The 23,198-nt window shown below is 42.3% G+C and overlaps 1 protein-coding gene across 1 annotated transcript in view; it reads left to right on the top strand.

The window, feature by feature from the left end:
* Positions 1-335: 335 nt before the first annotated feature.
* LOC106582628 (RNA-binding protein Raly) overlaps positions 336-23,198 on the top strand; it is a 49,571-nt gene continuing 26,708 nt past the window's right edge. The window contains exons 1-5 of the mRNA XM_082967795.1: positions 336-591; positions 10,204-10,276; positions 10,892-10,939; positions 12,928-13,082; positions 13,457-13,573. Coding sequence (XP_082823921.1) covers positions 336-591; positions 10,204-10,276; positions 10,892-10,939; positions 12,928-13,082; positions 13,457-13,573 — 649 coding nt within the window. The remainder of the gene's footprint in view (positions 592-10,203; positions 10,277-10,891; positions 10,940-12,927; positions 13,083-13,456; positions 13,574-23,198) is intronic.

Genomic DNA, 23,198 nt, shown 5'->3' with positions numbered 1-23,198 from the left:
CTGGGCATTTTTCTACATGACCCTAAGCATGATGGGATGTTAATTGTTTAACTAAGGAATCACACCTGTGTGGAAGCACCTGTTTTCAAATGACTTTGTAGCCCTCATTTGCATTTAATAAAAAGTGTTTCCTTTATTTTGGCAGTTACCTGTAGGTTGTAATCTCATTGATCAACGGCTCACCCAAATATTACCCAATTGTCCACGTTGAAATTACATGGTGTGCCCAGTGGGTAATCACCCCAAGAAAAGGAACTTACATTTTGTATGTTTATCATGCTTTTCCCCCCTCCTCGCAGATATTTTGAGGTTATATTTTGAGGTTCGTAACCAAGATGTCTCTGAAGGTTCACACCAGCAATGTCACCAACAAGAATGACCCCAAGTCAATCAACTCACGCGTGTTCATCGGTAACCTCAACACAGCCGTGGTGAAGAAGTCGGATGTGGAGAGTATTTTCTTGAAATATGGCCGTGTGCTGGGCTGCTCTGTGCACAAGGGCTACGCCTTTGTCCAGTACGCCAGCGAGACGCATGCCCGTGGGTCTGTTATAGGGGAGAATGGACGAGTGCTGGCGGGACAGACTCTGGGTGAGTCCTACTTGGGTTCGTCATCTCAATAGTGAATACTAGGGTCATGTTTTTGTTTCAGATGTAGCAAGTGTTACCATTACATTTCAGTGTAATGATGATGAGAATGTCATGATAATAACAGATCAGCATATGTTAACCAACACTGTAGAGGGATAATTAATAAAATAGTTTACCCTAAAATCAAAGTGTGTCAGAAGTTTTCAGACCTTAAAAGTGATCTGAAGTCGATTTGAACATATTTCACGGCATCTGTTATTTAGAAATCTGCAGGTCCCAATTGCACATGAATGGTAAAGATTGGCACCATCTAACATACACAACAAATGCCGTGGAACTCAGCTTTTGGCATACAGTACCAGTCAAAAGTTTGGACACACCTAATCATTCAAGGGTTTTCCTTTATTTTTTTGTAGAATAATAGTGAAGACCTCAAAACTATGAAATAACACATGGAATCATGTAGTAACCAAAATATTTAGATTTGTCAAACAAATCAAAATATATTTTAGATTCTTCAAAGTATCCACTCTTCGCATTCTCTCAACCAGCTTCATGAGGAATGCTTTTCCAACAGTCTTGAAGGAGTTCCCACATTTGCTGAGCACCTGTTGGCTGCTTTTCCTTCACTCTGAGGCCCAACTCATCCCAAACCATCTCAATTGTGTTGGGGTCGGGGGATTGTGGAAGGCAGGTCATCTGATGCAGCACTTAATCACTCTCCTTGGTCAAATAGCCCTTACACAGCCTGGAGGTGTGTTTTGGGTCATTGTCCTGTTGAAAAACAAATGATAGTGGGACTAAGTGCAAACCAGATGGGATAGCGTATCTCTGCAGAATGCTGTGGTAGCCATGCTGGTTAAGTGTGCTGACAGTGTCACCAGCAAAGCACCATCACACCACCTCCTCCATGCTTTACGGTGGGAACCACACATGCGGAGATCAATCAAGTAAACACTCTTGACCTTATGGTACAGTATGTACCCCATGTAGAATCCAGCAGTCATGGCTATACGGGTTGGCCCTGTTTTATTTTGGTTTTGCATAATGTGTAAAAATACTATAAAGTACTACTTAAGTTGTTTTTTGGGGGGTATCTGTACTTTACTATTTATATTTTTGAAAACTTTTACTTCGCTACATTCCTAAAGAAAATTATATACTTTTTACTCCATACATTTTCCATTACACCCAAAAGTACTCAGTACATTTTGAATGCTTAGCAGGACAGGAAAATTGTCTAATTCACACACTTATCAAGAGAACAATCCTGGTCATCCCTACTGCCTCTGATCTGGTAGACTCACTAAACACATGCTTTGTTTTTAAATGATTTCTGAATGTTGGACCATGCCCCAGGCTATCCGTTTAAAAAATAATAATAATACCATTTGGTTTGCTTTATATTAGGAATTTTAAATGATTTATACTTTTACTTTTGATACTTCAGTATATTTTAGAAATTACATTTACGTTTGATACTTAAGTATATTTAAAACCAAAAACGTTTAGACTTTTACTGAAGTAGTATTTTACTGGGTGACTTTCACTTTTAATTGAGTCATTTTCTATTAAGGTATCTTTTACTTTTACCCAAGTATGACAATTGGGTACTTTTCCACCACTGTGTGCCTCTGGGAGAGAGGAGAGAGACCTGCGTATCTGAACCACTCTTACAGCACTCCCTGTAGTCCTTATCAGGCCTTTGAAGAGTGGTGCTTGTTATCAAAACATTCATCTCAATGGAACTCAGAGATTAACCTGCACTGCACTGAGCATCATTCAACACCCTTTTACTGGTCATCTGGTACAGCTTCATCCCCCATTACACAGAGCCCTAACTGGACTCTGTCAGGGAACTAGAGCCCTAAGGGCATTTTCCTATATGGGCGATTCTACAGAAGTGTGCAAATTGCACCCCCCCTTAAAACACATTCCAAACATATATCATTATGTAAATAAATGTCCTGTTCTAATTCAGTCCAAGGCAATAAGTAGTTAAATTAATATAGTACACAGTCACCGTTTATACACCCATTTCTGTTGAGGTGGCTGTCCTAAACCCTGACTCCTAAACTTTGACTCCTGTATTTTTTACCAATATTATTTCAAGAGCAAATCTTTTTCTAATATTACATTGAAATATACTAATCTAATTAGTAGTTGTTTATTTTTAAACATCGACCTCAAAAGAATGCTGTACCATCTTTTGATGTACACCACGGAAACACACACTAAAAGACTGTAGAATGGGCCTCCCGAGTGGCGCAGCGGTCTAAGGCACTGCTTCACAGTGTTACAGCATCACTATAGACAAGGGTTCGATCCTGGCCGGGACAGGGAGTCACAACCGGCCGGGACCGGGAGTCGCGCGATTGGCCCAGTGTTGTCTGGGTTAGGGGAGAGTTTGGGGGGCTTTACTTGGCTCATCGTGCTCTAGTGACTCCTTGTGGCGGGCCGGGTGCCTGCAGGCTGACTTCAGTCGTCAGTTGAATGGTGTTTCCTCTGACACATTTGACCGGCTGGCTTCCGGGTTAAGCGAGCAGGTGTTAAGAAGTGTGGTTTGGCAGGTCATGTTTCGGAGGACACATGACTCGACCTTCACCTCTCCCGAGCCCGTTGGAGAGTTGCACTGATGAGACAAAAAAAATTATTACAAAAAATAGACTGTAGAATGAATGTGCCTTAAGCCACACCCCTACAAATATCACCAGGTGATGGAATTGCACCCCTCTCCAGCATTGCCGCATGGTGTGTAGCAAGTTGGTAAATCTTCATGTATTTTTAAGAAGTGTCACTACGAAACACCTAATATGTAAAGTACGCTTTTGGGACTAAAATATGTTTTGCTGGGGTGTACATCTGGCCAAATGAAAAAGAGCCAGCCATATGTTAGCTATGGGGATTCTTTAAAGTCCAAACAGAAACGATCACAACCAAAACAATTGACACGAATATATATGAGGCCTCATCTTTGTTTCTGGCTATCATGGCGTCTGTTACAGGACAGGCAGCGCCATTTTAAAGTTGCATGCTCTACCAACTGAGCTACAAAGGACCACCATGTGGGTAGAGGACAAGGGCACACTTCAGGAAAAAGTATAGTATTGAGATGCATAGCCAGCAGGGTGGCTCCAACCCTCCAAGAGTCCAAAAATGTACATCCATTTGGCCACTACATAGAGATCTATAATGTGCTATACTGTAATGTACTTTACTGTACTGTTGTCTACTGCACTGTCCTGTACTGTGCTCGAGTTTACTCTACTTGAGTTTTTTACAATTGAAGAAAGGGCCCATGGCCTCTTGATCAAGTGGTCTTAGTCTTGAGACCACTCAAGACCACAAATTCAGTCTTTAACTTGTCATGGTCTCAACCACAGAGTTAGAGAGATCATCATTATGGCGCTGCCCGTAGTCAGTTCTTATTTTGTTGTTTGATTAATGCATACATCTTATTTTGGTGTGTTTTATTAATGCATACAACTTATTTTGGTGTGTTTTATTAATGCATACATCTTATTTTGGTGAGTTAATGACACCTGCAGTACTGGAGTCATGAACCAATTTGTGTCATTAATTTATTGTGGCCACTAGATGGGGGGTGTTAAAGTAATTTACAAACCATAGCATCCAATTTGAAGACAATGCTCTGATCATTGGCTGATTACTCCCAACCCATAGGAATCATGACCCAGCTGACTACTTTAGAATGGTGGAAGCCTTCAATGGCAATGTCCATGCTAAAATATGTTACATAGAGGTTGAGTCCTCTATCCATCTCTATGGTCTCATCTCACTGGGTCGGGATCTTGGGACCAATGTCCTTGTATAAATATTGGTCCTGGATATTACCTTAGTATTTGGTTTACAAAGCATAGGCAACCCAATTTTGAAGAAGACAATGACTGATCATTGGCTGATCACTCACAACCCATAGGAATCCCCACCCAGTAGACTACTTTTAAATGGTGGAAGTCCTCAAAGGCAATGTGTATACTAGAAAAAAAGTCCTCCATTTATCTCTGATTGAAACTGAAACGCCTGTTATTTTGCCAAAATATAGGTAATATGATCATTTTAACATCTAACAACATGATTGAATTACTTATGCATCTAATTAATTAACAAGTTTCAGATTCATACAATCAACGTTGAACATTTTACAGAGAACAATAGAGATTATATTACTCAATTAATTTTAAAGGTTTTAAAAAGCAGTTTAAAAATCTTCAGGGGTCCTGTGTGGCTCAGTTAGTAGAGCATGGTGTTTGCAATGCTAGGGTTGTGGGTTCAATGTCCATGGGCGACCACTGAGAGAACTGTATGCACTCACTACTGTAAGATGCTCTGGATAAAAGCGTCTGCTAAATGACTGTAAATGTAAAACATATACACTTACTGACACACGCCTTTTATAGGCGACGCACACACCTACTCATAAGCACACGCTCACACATAAACACACCTTTATTTAAACGGGGGGGGGGGGGGGGGGGGGGGGGGAGAAATACACACAGCTCTTTCACGTCACGGTCAAGTTAACAAGCTTTCAGTGTGGAGCGATGCCCTAGCATACTCCTCACTGCCTCAGCCCTAAGCCCCCACAGTGGGCGTGCCCAGAGAACACAATCAGGAGGCCTGGTGCTCAAACTGGAGGTGACAGTGACAGCTAAGACTTAGAGCACTGATGCTAGCATTAGCTACAGTGCCTTCAGAAAGTATTCATATCCCTGACTTATTCCACATTTTGTTGTTACAGCCTGAATTTAAAATGTATTAAGTATATTTTGTTTCTCACCCATGATCTACACACAATACATCATAATGACAAAGTGAACACGTTTAAAACATTTTTTTTGCACATTTATTGAAAATGAAATGCAGAAATGGCTCATTCCCATAAATAAGTATTAACATATGTATACATGTTAATCACCTTAAACAACGATTACAGCTGTGAGTCCTTCTGGGTAAGTCTTTAAGAGCTTTGCATACCGGGATTGAACAATGTTTACACATTACTATGAAAAATATTATTCAAGCTCTGTCAAGTTGGTTGTTGATCATTGCTAGACAGCCAAGTCTTGCCATAGATGTTTAAGCCAATTTTAAACTGTAACTAGTCCACTCAGGAACATTCAATGTCATCTTGGTAAGCAACTCCAGTGTATTTTAGGTTCTTGTTTTGCTGAAAGGTGAATTTGTCTCCCAGTGGTGGAAAGCAGACCGAACCAGGTTTTCCCCTAGGATTTTGCCTGTGCTTAGCTCTATTCCATTTTTTTTTTTTTAAATCCAAATAAACTCTGTAGTCCTTGCCGATAACAAGCATATCCATAACATGATGCAGCCACAAACATGCTTCAAAATATGAACAGTGGTACTACAGTAGGTGATGTGTTGGATTTGAAATAGGAAGAGTGGTACTAGGTGATGTGTTGTGTTGGCTTTGCCCCGAACATAACACTTTGTTTTCAGGACGTAAAGTTAAATTCTTTGCAACCTTTTTGGCAGTTTTACTTTAGTGTCTTATTGCAAACAGGATATATAATTTTTTATATTTTACATTTACATTTAAGTCATTTAGCAGACGCTCTTATCCAGAGCGACTTACAAATTGGTGCATTCACCTTATAATATCCAGTGGAACAACCACTTTACAATAGTGCATCTAAATCTTTTACGGGGGGGTTAGAAGGATTACTTTATCCTATCCCAAGGAATACCTTTTATTCTCTACAAGCTTCCTTTTTTCACTGTCATTTGGGTTAGTATTGTGAGTACTACAATGTTGTTGCTCCATCCCATTAAACTGTTTTAAAGTCACCATTGGTCTCATGGTGAAATCCCTGACCAGTTTCCTTCCTCTCCGGCAACTGAGTTAGGAAGGATGCCTGTACAGTGCATTCGGAAAGTATTCAGACCCCTTAACTTTTTCCACATTTTGTTACATTACAGCCTTATTCTAAAATTGATTACATTCGATTTTTCCCTCATCAATCTACACACAATACCCAATAATAACAAAGCAAAAACAGGTTTTTAGAAATGTTTGCAAATGTATTAAAAATAAAAACAGATACCTTATTTACATAAGTATTCAGACCCTTAGTTATGAGACTCGAAATTGAGCTCAGGTGCATCCTGTTTCCATTGATCATCCTTGACATGTTTCTACAAGTTGATTGGAGTCCACCTGTTGTAAATTCAATTGATTGGACATGATTTGGAAAGGCACACCTCTCTATATAAGGTCCCACATTTGACAGTGCATGTCAGAGCAAAAACTAAGCCATGAGGTTGAAGGAATTGTGGGAAAGGGCACCAAAACATTTCTGCAGCATTGAAGGTCCCAGTGGCCTCCATCATTCTTAAATGGAAGAAGGTTGGAACCACCAAGACTCTTCCTAGAGCTGACCGCCCGGCCAAACTGAGCAATCAGGGGAGAAGGGCCTTGGTCAGGGAGGTGACCAAGAACCCGACGGTCACTCTGACAGAGCTCCACTGTTCCTCTGTAGAGATGGGAGAACCTTGCAGAAGGACAACCATCTCTGCAGCACTCCACCAATTAGGCTTTTATGGTAGAGTGGCCAGACAAAAGCCAATCCTCAGTAAAAGGCATAAGACAGCCTGCTTGGAGTTTGCCAAAAGGGACCTAAAGACTGACCATGAGAAACAAGATTCTCTGGTCTGATGAAACCAAGATTGAACTCTTTGGCCTGAATGCCAAGCGTCATGTCTTGAGGAAACCTGGCAGCATCCCAAAGGTGAAACATGGTGGTGGCAGCATCATGCTGTGGGGATGTTTTTCAACAGCAGGGACTGGGAGACTGGTCAGGATTGAGGAAAAGATTAATGGAGCAAAGTACAGAGATATCCTTGATGATAAACCGGTTCCTGTGCACTCTGGACCTCAGATTGTGCTGAAGGTTCACCTTCCAACAGGACAATGACCCTAAGTACACAGCCTAGACAAAGTAGGAGTGGCTTCGGGACAGGTCTCCGAATGTCCTTGAGTGGCCCAGCCAGAGCCCAGACTAGAACCCGATCCAACATCTCGGCAGAGACCTAAAAATGGCTGTGCAGCAACGCTCCCCATCCAACTGTAACAGTGTAGCTTCCGTCCTTCTCCTCGCCTCTACCTGGGCTCTGCACACATCAACAACTACCTCCCACAAAGCATCGTTACCCATCGCTCCACAAAAGCCACGGCCCTTGCAGAGCAAGGGGAACAACTACTTCAAGGTCTCAGAGTGAGTGACGTCACCAATTGAAATGCTATTAGCATGCACCCCGCTAACTAGCTAGCCATTTGACATCGGTTACACTCACCCCCTTTTCACTTCCTCCTTTTCCGCAGCAACCAGTGATCCGGGTCAACAGCATCAATGCAACCGTATAGCTTCCATCCCTCTCCTCGCCCCTACCTGGGCTTGAACCAGGGACCCTCTGCACACATCAACTGCCGCCACCCTCGAAGCATCATTACCCATCGCTCCACAAAAGCCGCGGCCCTTGCAGAGCAAGGGGAACAACTACTTCAAGGTCTCAGAGCGAGTGACGTCACCGATTGAAACGCTATTAGCGCGCACACCGTTAACTAGCTAGCAATTTCACATCAGTTACACAACCTTATAGAGCTTTAGAGGATCTGCAGAGGAGAATGGGAGAAATTCCTCAAATACAGGTGTGCCAAGCTTGTAGCGTCATATCCAAGAAGACTCGAGGCTGTAATCGCTGCCAAAGTGCTTCTTCAAAGTACTGAGTAAAGAGTCTGAATATTTATGTAAATTTAATATATTTCAGTCTTTTTTTATAAAATGTCCTAAAATTTCTTAACCTGTTTTTGCTTTGTCATTATGGAGTATTTAATCACTTTTTAGAATAAGGCTGTAAGGTCACAAAATTCAAGAGGTCTGAATACTTCCCGAATACACTATATTTGAAGTGACTTGGAGTACAGATACACCGTCCAAAGTGTAATTAATAACTTCACTGTGCTCAAAGGGATAGTTCATTTTTACCCATCTACCAGTAGGTGCCCTTTGAGAGGCATTGGAAAACCTCCCTGGTCTTTGTGGTTGAATCTGTGTGTGAAATTCATTGCTTGACTGACAGATAATTGTATATGTTGGGAACCGAGCTGAGGTAGTCATTAAAAAAATAATGTTGTTAAAACACTATTGCACACAGAGTCCATGCAAGTTATGTGGCTTGTTAAGCAAATGTTCACTCCTGAACTTAAATAGGCTTGCCATAACAAAGGGGTTGAATACTTTGACTTTAAGACATTTCAGCTTTTCATTTTAAATTCATTTGTAAAAATGTGTCTACATACATAATTCCACTTTGACATTATGGGGTATTATGTGTAAGCCAGTGACACATCTAAATTTAACGTATTTTAAATTCAGGCTGTAACATAACAAAATGTGGATAAAGAGAATACTTTCAGAAGGCAGAGGGGCAGAGAGAGGCGTATCATGGTTTAACACCTCCCTCTGGTGGAGATGGTAGGTCTGCACAAACATTAGGGTTGTTGTCAGGCTTCCATTTTGCCCTGTTGTGGCTAGGCACTGGACAGATCTAGAATCAGCTTCCCTTCCCCTATGGGCTCCCTTTTGTGTTATGGCTAGGTTCAATGCAGCGATCAAAGGGTGTGGTCCAGATATTCTTGTTATGTAGTGTGTTTCCTTTGGGCCCTTTATGTTGATTCACCTTTACCTGACCCCCAAATGTCAGACATAATACTGCAGCAGTAACACCTGTAGCAGAAACCTCATATCCTTCTCATATTGTCTGTTTGATGTAATATTAAGTATTGTAATATTAAAGTTCACCCAAATTACAAAATGACATATTGGTTTCTGTAAGCAGTCTATGGACAAGGTATGACAAACAAACTCAAAGCATGGATTGCTATCTGACAACTGTCTCCAAAAGCTAATATCAGGGCTTGTATTGGATTTGTTCGACAAATGCTAAAAAAAAAAAAAAAAAGCAGCATTTGGAGACCGTGTCCAGGTAAACAAAACCACTGCTTTGTCTTATGTCGTCCATAGACTGCTTACAGGGTAAGGAAACCCATATTTAGTTCACCGAAATTGCAAAATTGTCTCTTTAATAACAGATGATAAGGGTGATGGTATACATCACCCTTATCTGGTATTAAAGAAATCATTTTGCAATTTCGGTGAACTAAATATGGGTTTCCTTGCCCTGTCTGAATATTTACGTAAATGTAATATTTCAGTCTTTTTTTATACATGTGCTAAAATTAGTTAACCTGTTTTTTCTTTGTCATTATGGGGTATTTAATCACTTTTTAGAATAAAGCTGTTACGTAACAAAATTCAAGAGGTCTGAATACTTTCCAAATGCACTGTATATTTTAAGTGAAGTGAGCTTTAGATAATTGAGAGATTGATACAAAATTAATCTCTCTTTCTCTGTAACACCCCCTTTCTCCACTCCTCCTCAGATATCAACATGGCGGGAGAGCCCATGCCCAACAGACCCAGAGGGCAAGGTTGATATAGATGAGACTTGTGACACTTTCCCCTTTTTACTCAATTTCTCTAAATTTCTCTAACATTCGTTGTTCTTCCTCAGACATCAACATGGCGGGTGAGCCCAAGCCCAACAGACCCAAAGGACTGAAGAGGTCTGCCGCTGGTCTCTACAGGTACATAGGAGAACCATTTTGGGTTCCATGTAGAACCCTCTGTGGAAAGTGTTCTACATGAACCCAAAACAGAACCAACAAGTGTTCTTGTCCGAGTGTACTCTATAAGGTGTAAAGCGTAAATCATGTGCACAGACGCAGAGCCGCAATAGTCCAGCATTCTGTTGTGACATAGCTATGTGGCTCTGCATACCTCCCCACAATTCCCAACCAATGCAGCTCTATTCATTTGAATGTGTTGACAGTTTGAGAAATTGCTTGAGCTGCGCTGAGAATTTGAAATGTATGAAAGCCAACGGTTCAATATTCTAGAACACTGCTGTACGTATGCATCCACATTTGGACTATTAAGGCTTCATGGAAATAAGGGGGGAATAAGGGGTCAATCTCAAGTCTCAATAGTTGCTGATAATTCTTTACTCATTTCCTATCCTTCCTCTACACCAATCTGATAGAACTTGATAGTGGGATTTTTGCCTTACTGCTTTGACCTGTTTTTTTTCTGAGGTCAGTGCACATGAGGGAGAGGAATTTGGGAACTAAGGAGATTATTGATGCTCATTGTCATTCCAGAACATTATAATGTTGTCTAGATATTTTGTTTGTTTCTTTCAGTGGCTATCACTTTGATAATGACTACTACAGAGATGAATTCTATGACAGGTGAGTGGATTACACCTGTAAATACACTTTCGGTGTAACTCTACATTGCACATCATCCAGCAATGAGAAAGAGAGAATCATTTTGCAATGGCAAACATTCACAGTAAAGTAAATAAAGAGATCATATTCTTTCATCGGTGACAATCGTTTTGCAATCTCCCAAAAAGTCAGTCAGTGATGGCATTTTAATGCAGTCATACAGACACAAGTAATTTATTTTGTGAGGGTGCAAACCATTAATGTCATTGATCAAAGACTATAAACTATATATTTACTTTCATGGGACTTTTTTTCTGAGCAGTGGAAGATGTTGTTGCCTTTTATTCTCAACTCATCATTACTGAAAGATGTCAAAACTTGTTCCCATAAGTAACGCTCACCCAGCTGTTAAGTCAAGCTTTTGTTTCACAACACGGCCTGTGCTGAGCAAACTTTGGCAGTGTCCGCCTCCTCTCTTGGCCGTCCCCATTTCAGTGGCTATAGAATCCCCGCTGTTGCTCTCCGCTGGATGCCTGTGTTCGCAGATGTCTGAACATAATATCCAGATGAGGAACACATTTCAGCCATCCAGAGGAGTTTATTTATACCCTCTCTGTGATGTCCAAATCTGAGTTACGGCTGTCAGAGGCTGCCTTTGACTGGGATCAATATATTACAGAGAGATACACCCAATAATTTAATCGCCCTTCTGCTTTCAACTGATCTTCAAAACCCCTAGTCTTCATGGAGCCGCTGACGCAACCAACGAACTTGCTCTCTGTCTGGACGGCAGATATCGCTTTGAAGCCGAGGCAATAGCCTCAGCCTCTTACTTTATTTCATTCACAACACACCAGAGAAAGCTCATCGCAGAATAGTTTCCTCTAAATCCTTTTGAGGTAGGTTTATTTTTTCTAGTGAACAATGGACATACATACCCCTTAAAGGCAATATAATTATCTCAAACTCCATAAGATGTATTCAACACCCCCAGTCCATGGTACTGTAGATACGTGTAAGAAGGTAGTGCTTTACCTCAGTTGTCCCTTTCAATGTTTCAGGCATGTCAATACCTTTTTAACCCCCTAGAGTCGACTGGTGCATCAATCTAGGTAACATGATAAAAAAATTCCCCAACAAAATCCGTCAGTCAAGCTAGAGATTATTTTGCATTGAATGCGTCTCAATCCACCTTATCCGCCAATGTTGCACTTCCGCATCTATGGTGAAAGATGGCAGAGCTATAGCGGTGTTTGTCGTACCATGAGACATCCCGAAAATCGGTCTTTCTCACGAAAACGCCTGTAGCGTCCGAACAGTTTGACCTAACTATTATGGAAATGGGAGACTCTCACGAACACCATGGTGGTCTCTGCTTTGCTTTACGAACTTCACAGGTGTCAGGGGACTTGTCTGAAGTCGGTACCGTCAATGTGCCAACTTCTGTTTGTAGCGTCCAAACCATTTGAGCTAAACTAATGTGAACCAAATGTGGAAAGGGAAGTTTCTCAAAACATGAAGGTGTTCTCTGTTTGGCGTTATGACCGTCACAAGTGTCACGGAACCCGTCTGAAGGTAACCGCTACCAGTTTTTTTTTTAAATGAATGGAAGTATGAAGGTAGTTTTGTGCCTACCCAAAAAAGGGATGAAATACATGCAAAAAACCAAATCTATTTACATTTCCTGAGCTTTCTTATATCTCGGAGATATAGGACAAACACTTCAAAACCTTGTTTTTCATTTCTTGACTATCTTTTTTGCCATTTATGAATGTGTTATTCAATGTGTTTCTCTGGTCTGTAGTAAAGGCCAAATTCAATATTTTATCAAATAATTGTAAAATATTTTTGAGATACATAACGGAATTGTAAATCAAATTACCCCCAACGGCTTAAATTTTTAAGAATTAAGGACTATTACCTCTGTACTGTCATAACGCAATACAGAAATGTACATTTTAAATATCCATCCACCAAAGGCTGTGTACCCTCTCTCTTTCCCTCTGTAGGTTGTTTGAGTACAGGAGCAGAGTGTCGCCAGTGCCTCGCATAGTGCCAGTTAAGTGGCCTCACATGGCCATGCCCCTGGTGCATCAGGTCAAGTATTTACCCTCCAAGCTGTTGGCACGCTCATCACTCCTCCCTAGCAGCCCCAAGCAGAAGTGTAAGTTCCTGCAGGTGCTTTATATCAACAATTAACCCAATAAGATGTCTTCAAGCAAAGCTCTGAACTAAAATGGCTCGGTTGAACTTGAACGGATCCATAGCAATCTCTTTTCATCTACAATTTTATATTTGCTTTTAAACAGTAAATTCTAAGATGAATGGATATCATTTGTTGGGACGAGTACATGTTATTGTTTTGAGCAATCGCGCTTTGCAGTGTTGTTACCATTTACAGCAATCTTCTCTTGATACGGTTCCATGCTGCAATGAATGTGTGGGTGGATCTCAAACTTAAAATGGCTCTTCTTTGCTGTCCCCCCTCTCTCTCTCTTTATATCTCTATTCTGGTGTTGTCTGTTACGGTGAGCTCAGCGGTAAAATCCAACGAGCTACAGGTAATCAAATCAGAGCTGACTCAGATCAAGTTCAACATTGATGCGCTGCTCGGCCGACTGGAACAGATCACAGAAGACAAACACTTTGCCGCGGGTGAGTTCCATCTCCATCAGTCCACAAGAAATATATAAAATATAACTCTACAACCTTAGAGAGCCCTCTTTACCAGGGTGGAGTCAACAAAAGGTAAAACAATTGTGCAAACACCTGTACAGGAGGATAGAGAAAGTAGGGTAGAGAACTCAATTGAACCCCCAACACTGAAAAATGGTAGGTCCTTGCAGCCAAATGGAACTTGAAGTGTGAGTTGAGTACAGTTTAATACAGCTTAATCAACCAAAAAAAACTAAAAAGGGCCAAGATAGGCCCAATATAAACTCTTACAGAAGCAGCCAAGAAAATCAGACTGAGTCAATAACCTTAATTAATTTGTGTTATTATTACAAGGCTGCCTCTGGTATGCAGATTGTATAGTTTCCCACCCTCCCCTAATGGCCAATGTCCAGTAGGTGGCAGAATGACACAATCAGCCATTGATTATCTCCTTGGTTTGACCAAAGAAGAAAATCAAATTCTCTTGTATCCTGGTCACAGACTCTACTTTAATGCACCAACAGCCCCCACATTATTTTTCATATGATGTGAGACACCTTTATAAGCCCTTTTTCTAAATAAATTGACCCTCCACAGATCATATACTGTTAACAGTGAGGGTCAAACACTGTAAAGGTGCTGAGTCAGCGAGGCCCTGGTCTGCATCCCAAATGGCACCCTATAAGGCACTACTTTTGACCAGAGCCCATTGGAAATAGGGTGCCATTTGGGACGAAGACTTGTTATATGAACTGTCATTCGCACTGGGTTTATGACCCTGTAGGCTGTGCCAGCTGTACTCCTCTCTTTCTCTCTCAAACACACACACAGGTCATAAATTCAGTGCTCCACTGTCTTTGACCAGGCGTGGCCTCTAACCAGAGATTTAGGATCAGTATTCCCTTCCTAAGTTTAGAAGCCAAACCGTATCGATGTGAAACACAACTAACCTTGGATCAGTTGTTTAGGGATTTACTTCACAGAGCAGCTCTAAGTCCTAACTAATCATATGTATGTTTGTCAGTTATTAATCTGCTGCGTGTACCATACTTTTGGTTTTCAAGTAGACTTGTCAATGATGTGTCTGGGCAAATAGTACCTAGTTGAAGTGTTTTATTGAGAGCAGATGCAATACCTCAAGCATTTTTGGGACCCATTAAATCACATTGCGAAACAGTGGAGAAAACATACCAGAAACAGATTTTTGTTCACTTGACTCACTGGTTTCATGACTTTAGCACATGAAATGTTTAATGTACAACCTACAAAAGTGGCCCCAGAGGTTAAGGCGCATGTGGGAAGTGAGAAGGTCTGTGGGTAACAAAATGTTCAATTCACCCAGACACAAAAAAAGATCCACAAGAAAAGGTTTTGACTGGCTTCTGGTTTTCTAGAATGGCTTTACTTTCTCAGGCGTACTAATTGAAATACACGTTTCAATGTCTCACTACGGAATTTGCTCAGCATATCTTTGACGGCTCGAAGAACCAATCGCACATCATCTGTTGGAGGCAGACCAGTTGAGTGAGCGAATGAGGTGAGCCCCTCGCCTCCTTATAAGGCGCCACTACCCCCTCCGCTGGTCATTTTCACCTCTTCCTTGTGGAAGAGATCACTACTCTCCTGAAGCTCTCAACAAAACGGCTAGCATTCCTACCTGCACATACAGTTGCATAAGAAAGATAACTCAGAAACGAGTTGCCTACCTGCCCAGACAGTAGTATGGCAAGCTCCATTCTCTCATTTAGTTCAACCTATGTTCATGCGTTTGATTTGACTGACCAGTTTAGCCTCACGGCATTACGGTCATGGGAGACTTTAAACCGAAGTCGAACAACGCACCCGTCGCCTAACACTGTGCTAGTTATAGCTTACCAAAACGAGGCGCTTGCTAACTAGCTAATGCCTACACTAGCCTCACGGCTATAGCGTTCATACACTGTGCTCACTTCAGCTATCCAAACCGCTCGCTGTTGTGAGGCCGGTTGGACGTGCTGCTATGGTAGAGAAATTAACATTAAATTCTCTGGTAACAGCTCTATAGGATATTCCTGCAGTCAGCATGCCAATTGCACGCTCCCTTGAAACATCTGTGGCATTGTATTGTGTGACAACTGCACATTTTAGTGGCCTTTTAATGTCCCCAGCACCAGGTGCACCTGTGTAATGGTCATGCTGTTTGATCAGCTTCTTGATATGCCACACTTGTCAGGTGGATGGATTATCTTGGCAAAGGAGAAATGCTCACTAACAGGGATGTAAACAAATTTGTGCAAGATTTGAGAAGCTTTTTGTGCGTATAGATTTCTGGCATCTTTTATTTCAGCTCATGAAGCCAACACTTTACATGTTACATTTATATGTTTGTTCAGTATATAACTCTTTGTCCCCTTGAAACTAGGGGCACAGGGCCATGTTAATTCGATAAAAGTGGCTCTGATGCCACCAGAGGGTGCCACCACACTACCTCAGGTGAGCGCAAATCACCAGCTCTTTTTCATAGCAGAGAATTAACACGCTGTCACAGTTACTGCCTAAGTGCTGTCTACTATTACAAGGGGATACAAAATTCAGTTTGCTATGAAATCACCCATTTTCTACTGGGTTGTATTATCAATACCCAACGACCACTCGCCAAGTCGTCACCATGCGGCAGAAGTGTGACATGCGTAAGAACAGAAGGCTAACACAGCTTTTATTAAACTTTGTGTTCTGGTGGAAGTCCATTCATTTCAATGGAATTCAATCTGCGACTCATCTGCTGTACTAGTATCCAGACCCCTTGACTTTTTCCACATTTTGTTACGTTACAGCCTTATTGTAAAATGTATTAAATTAATTGTTTTCCTCCTAAATCTACACACAATACCCCATAATTACAAAGCAAAACGTTTTGGAAAATTTTGTAAATGTATTAAAAAAAATTAACATACCATATTTACATAAGTAAATTCAGACCCTTTGCTATGAGACTCGAAATTGAGCTCAGGTGCATCCTGTTTCCATTGATCGTCCCTGACGTTTCTACAACTTGATTTGAGTCCACTTGTGGTAAATTCAATTGATTGAACATGATTTGGAAAGGCACACCTGTCTATAAGGTCCCACAGTTGACAGTGCAGTCGGAGCAGCCAAAAAGCACATGGAATCGGATATTTCAAGGCACATTTCAAACCACCTTTGTAGGTGGTTTGAAATCAGTTACAAATCTGATTCCTGGGCATACGACTTAAATCTGATTTATTTGCACTCAAGTGTTTTTTTTATACTTTTATTTGGCATGTGTTGTTGCTTGCTAGCTACTCTGTTGACAGTTTGACAAGAACATGACGTGGTAGCTAACTACCCCACATGACCAAAAGTATGTGGACAGCTGCTCATCAAACATCTCATTCTAAAATAATGGCCATTAATATGGAGTTGGTCCCCCCTTCGCTGCTATAACAGCCTCCAGTTTTCTGGGAAGGCTTTCCACTTGATGTTGGAACATTGCTGTGGGGACTTGCTTCCATTCAGCCACAAAAGCATTAGTGAGGTCGGGCACTGATTTTGGCCGATTAGGCCTGGCTCGCTGTCGGCATTCCAATTCATTCCAAAGGTGTTCGATTGGGTTGAAATCAGGGCTCTGTGCAGGGCAGTCAAGTTCTTCCAAACCGATCTTGACAAACCATTTCTGTAAGGACCCCCCTTTGTGCACAGGGGCATTGTCATGTTGAAACAGGAAAGGGCCTTCCCCAAACTGTTACCACAAAGTTGGAAGCAGAGAATCGTCTAAAATGTCATTGTATGCTGGTGCGTTAATATTTCCCTTCACTGGAACTAAAGGGGCCGAGCCCAAACCATGAAAAACAGCCCCAGCCATTATTCCTCTTCCACCAAACTTTACAGTTGGCAATATGCATTGGGGCAAGTAGTATTCTCCTGGCATCTGCCAAACCCAGATTCATCTGTCAGACTGCCAGATGGTGAAGTGTGATTCATCACTCCAGAGAACGCGTTTCCACTGCTCCAGAGTCCAATGACGGTGAGCTTTACACCACTCCAGCCGACACTTGGCATTGCGCATGGTGATCTTAGGCTTGTGTGCGGCTGCTCAACCATGGAAACCCATTTCATTAAGCTCCCAACGAACAGTTATTGTGCTGACGGTGCTTCCAGAGGCAGTTTGGAACTCTGAAGTGAGTGTTGCAACTAAGGACAGACGATTTTTATGCGCTACGTGCTTCAGCACTCAGCGGTCCCGTTCTGTGAGCTTGTGTATCCTACCACTTCACGGCTGAGCCATTGTTGCTCCTAGACGTTTCCACTTCACAATAACAGCACTTACAGTTGACCAGTGCAGCTCTAGCAGGGCAGAAATTTGTCAAACTGACCTGTTGGAAAGGTGGCATCCTATGACGGTGTCACGTTGAATGTCACTAAGCTCTTCAGTAAGGCCATTCTACTGCCAATGTTTGTCTATGGAGATTGCATGTCTATATACCCTATGAACTTGTGGAGATTTCAGACGATTTGACGGGTGTAAGCAATATGATAATAGGTTCACCTTGTCCCCCTAGATAGAAGTTACACCATATTCCTTATACCAATTATATCGTATCAGATCTCCACCAGTGTATAGGGTGTAGGGCAGGGTTCTTAATGTTTTGAAAACCCTTTTTCAGAACAGCCTCAATTTTGTCAGGCATGGACTCTACAAGGTTTTGAGTGTTCTACAGGGATGCTGGCCCATGTTGACTCCACTGCTTCCGGCAGTTGTGTCAAATTGGCTTGATGTCCTTTGGGGGGTGGACCATTCTTTACACACACAGAAACCCAGCAACATTGAAGTTCTTGACAACAACAAAAAAGGGCTCCTTGCACCTACTACCTAGTTAAATAAAATACTACCATACCCCATTCAAAGGCATATAAATATTTTGTCTTGCCCATTCACCCTCTGAATGGCACAAATTCCAATTTGGCTCAAGGCAAAAAAAAAAAAAATCCTCCTATAACCTGTATCCTCCCCTTCATCTACACTGATTTGAAATGGATTTAAGAATTTACATCAATAAGGGATCATAGCTTTAACCTGGATTCACCTGGTCAGTCTGTCATGTAAAGAGCAGGTGTTCCTAATGTTTTGTACACTCAGTGTACAACACCTTGACTTTTCCACATTGTTGTTACAACTGGAATTAAACATCTATTAAATTGAGATTGTGGGTCATTGGTCTACACACTACCAAATGTCAGTGGAATTATGTTTTAGAAATTCATTTAAAAAATGAAAATGTCTTGAGTCAATAAGTATGGACTCCCGATTGGTGCAGTGGTCTAAGGCACTGCATCGCAACGCTAGAGGCGTCACTACAGATCTGGGTTCGATCCCAGGCTGTGTCGCAGCCAACCGGGAGACCCATGAGGGTGGAGCATATTTGGCACGGCGTCGTCCGGGTTACGTGAGGGTTTGGCCGGCCTGGATGTCCTTGTCCCATCGTGCTCTAGCGACTCCTTGTGGTGGGTCGGGCGCATGCACGCTGACTTCGGTCACCAGTTGCATTGTTTCCTCCGACACATTGGTTGCCGCTGGCTTCCGGGTTAAGCGAACAGTGTGTCAAGAAGCAGTGCGACTTGGCAGGGTCGTGTTTCGGGGGACGCAAGGCTCTCAACCTTCACCTCTCCCGAGTCCATATGGGAGTTGCAGCAATAGGACAAGACTGTAACTACCAATTGGATATCACGAAAAAGGGATAAAAAGTACAAGGAAAATATATATCAGCAAAAATAGAAACAGCCCTTTTTCAGGACCCTGTCTTTCAAAGATAATTTGTAAAAATCAAAATAACTTCACAGATCTTCATTGTAAAGGGTTTAAACACTGTTTCCCATGCTTGTTCAATGAACCATAAACAATTAATGAACATGCACCTGTGGAACGGTCGTTAAGACACTAACAGCTTACAGACGGTAGGCAATTAAGGTCACAGTTATGAAAACGTAGGACACTAAAAAGGCCTTCCTACTGACTCTGAAAAACACCAAAAGAAAGATGCCCAGGGTCCCTGCTCAGCTGCGTGAACGTGCCTTAGACATGCTGCAAGGAAGCATGAGGACTGCAGATGTAGCCAAGGCAATAAATTGCAATGTCCATACTGTGAGACGCCTAAGACAGCGCTACAGGGAGACAGGATGGAGCGCTGATTGTCCTCACACTGGCGGACCACATGTAACAACACCTGCACAGGATCGGTACATTGGGAACATCACACCTGAGGGTTTGGTAGGTAAAATGGCGCTGGAAGAAATGGCAGCAGTTTTACGGGCGCCCAACCAATTGTGCCATTGTGGGGGTTTTTTGCGTTATTTGTCACTTATTTTGTACATAATGTTTCTGCTACCGTATCTTACGGCAAAAAAAGAGCTTCTGGATATCAGGACAGTGATCACTCACCTCGGATTAGACAAAGATTTTTTCGACAACAAAGACGACGCACAAGACATTCTCCAAACACCCAGCAGGGCCGACATCCCCGTTATTTGCAAGAGGAAGCGACGCAGGTACAGAGGACAAAGAGCCGGAAGCCTGGTCAGGACCCAGAGAAGGCAACTGGGAAAGCTGCCGTTACCGTCAATACTACTCGCCAACGTGCAATCATTGGACAGTAAATTAGACGAGATACGATCACGAATATCCTACCAACGGGACATCAAAAACTGTAATATCCTATGTTTCACGGAATCGTGGCTGAATGATGACATGGATATTCGGCTAGCGGGATATACGCTGCACCAATAAAATAAATCTGCCATTTCCAGCTACAATAGTCATTTACAACATTAACAATGTCTACACTGTATTTCTGATCAATTTGATGTTATTTTAATGGTCAAACATTTTTTGCTTTTCTTTGAAAAACAAGGACATTTAAGTGACACCAAACTTTTGAACGGTAGTGTAAAATATATATACACACACACCACATTTGAGAATAATAATGATATTCGTGTGTGTCAATGTATAAAATGTACAATTAAATGCTGCATCATAGAATGGCTGGTGAGTTTGAAAATGGCTTTTTTTTTGGTGTGACAGTGCAGTAAGTGGAGCTGGTGGTGGAACGAACTAGTTATCTGCTTCGATTCAGTCAGGATGCGATGCTGCAAAGGAATGACGTCAGAGGTGACTGAAAGGTGTTACCAGGTATGGGGTCTAGGGTGGTGGGTGGCTTGAAAGGTGCTTTGCGTCAGATGTCTGGTAGCTTGAGTGGTGCTCAGGGTCGGCATCAGGATGTTCTCCTGTGGACATAGGCTTTTCCCAGACGGCAACCTCAAGCGTTCCCCTGTCCTCTTCTAGCTGGGTGTTCTCATTAAATCAAACTGTATTGGTCACATACAAGTGTTTAGCAGATGTTGTCGCAAAATGCTTGTTTCTAGCTCCACCAGTGCAGTAATATCTAACAAGTAATATCTAGCAATTAAACAACATACATCATATACCAACATCCTCCTCTCCCTCTTCCTGTCATGTCTTGTCCCTGCACCTGGCTATCGTATTCCCACTTGTGGGATGTGATTTTACAATTGGGTCAATGAATGACATGATTGGGAAGAAACGGCAAGAACAGTGGTTGCTGGCTGCAGCCCCAGTCCTCTTTCTTTGCTTTTCTGCCTTTAGGTATCTGCATTTGGTTACTAAATATTTAATCTTCTACAAAGTGACCAAAAAATTAATTACCTTAAGCACTTCTCTCCATTTTTCACACACCAGAGCTTGTGGCTAGCTAGACTTGGCAACATGGCAAGCTAACATTAGGCCACATTTCTAGCCATCTTAATTTTATAGCCCCAACCTGGCATCTTAACGTGTGCTGCAACAAATTTCCATGCTGCATTTTTGGAATTCTGTTCATGGTATACATCAGAAGTTGTATTGAATATTGCAGGGTACACAGACAAAAGTATTCTCTATGTTATCTTGACTGTGAAGATGCGGAGCATGGATTTGCGACAATTGCGTCAAATTTACCGTAAGGCAATGTGTTGATGCAAGCCGTGTGCACGCGGCGTAAGCCTTAAACTTCTGTCTGCCCCACAGACCCGGGCCCTGTAAAGGGCAGCCCGTTGGTTCCTGCAGCTAATCATTCTAGCTTCACAGTGGGGAGGGGGCAACACGCTGGCTTTAGTGGACCTAAACCCCCGACAAACGCAGCAAACTGCCGATACCCAGGTTAGGGCCCTGAACCAGGGCAGACCTGGAGGAAAACCGTACTTTTCTGCAGCCGCAGCAATGTTCTGCCCTCCCAACCCCTCTTGGGGTAGAAGGCTCAGCCAACCTACAGCCTAGCCCTAAGCGGTAGAGGAGGATAGTGTGCAAAGCCTACGGCTTCCTTGCCCAACATGCGCTCTCTGGTTTAACGTGAGCCATTCTTCTCCGCCTCGCGGAGGCACATCTGCACAAAAAAACGAACACAAAAGGGACAAAAGTCAGCATGTCCGCTCTCCCTCTAGTCTCTTCTGACATGAGGAGCAGGATGACAGGTTGCCATCCTTCATGGCACTCTTCCCATGCCTTGGGGCATTTTGCCTCCAACTGTCTTGCACGCAAGCGAACACAGTAGAACAGGCTCCGTCAGCTGCTCTCTCACGCAAAGCCCTGCTCAGTGACATGCTTGGTCCAAGAGGATCAAGCATGTTTTGCAAGAAAAACACTATGCTCATATGCCTCAGACACATTACGAGGTATCCCAATTAACTAGGAGACACTCTCTGCCCCCCTGCGCCGCGGGTACACCCTGTCAACGGTGATGGCCTAAGTTTTTTTTCTCCCGTATGCCTAGCAACCCAAGCTTAACCCTCATCTTCAAGCCCCTGGCTGACCAGGGACGCTGGTTGGCAGAGATCACTCCCCTGCTTTACAACCAGTCCTGGTAGCTACTGTTAGGCAGGGAACTTCTGACACAAGTGTACCTGGAGATTTGCCACCCTCGCCCAGTAGCCATGGCCATCTGGGCATGGCCTGTGAGAGGGTGAATGTGACAGGCCTGACACTCAAGATCATTGACATGGGCCCCTTTACACGCTCACTTTATGGAAACAAGTGGTGCGTTTTTGAGAAGTGGTGTGAACTACACAGATCCTTCCTTAAATGGTCTGTATCTGAGGTTTTTATGCATTGATGAGTAACTGCTAACTAAGGCAACAATGGGTATGGAAACCAGGTATTGAAAAATGATTTTTCACATAGGGCGCCTTTCCTTCACTGCACAGGCCATTTGGGAACTTATTTTGATATATTTAACTTTTTACCCCTTTTTCGTGATATCCAATTGGTAGTTAGTCTTGTCCTATCACAGCAACTCCCGCACTGACTCGGGAGAGGCGAAGAATGATTCGCTGTAGTGCACCAGTATGCCCGGACAAAATATGTTTTTATTCAGTTTTATTTTTAAAGTGTGATATAAAAATCTTTTTTGCTTTGTCATTATGGCAAATTGTCGATGAAAACATTTAATTTAATCATTTTTAGAATAAGGCTGTAACGAAACAAATTGTGGAAAAGGGAAGTGGTCTGAATACTTTCCGAATGCACTGTTTATGAACAGATTGTAATAGGACTTCATGTTGCATTTCAAGTGAAACT

Source organism: Salmo salar, chromosome 22 (assembly GCF_965601325.2).
Source record: "Salmo salar chromosome 22, fSalSal1, whole genome shotgun sequence".
Taxonomy (NCBI): domain Eukaryota; kingdom Metazoa; phylum Chordata; class Actinopteri; order Salmoniformes; family Salmonidae; genus Salmo; species Salmo salar.
The sequence above is the reverse complement of the archived record's forward strand: the minus strand, read 5'-3'. Positions and strand labels throughout refer to the sequence as shown.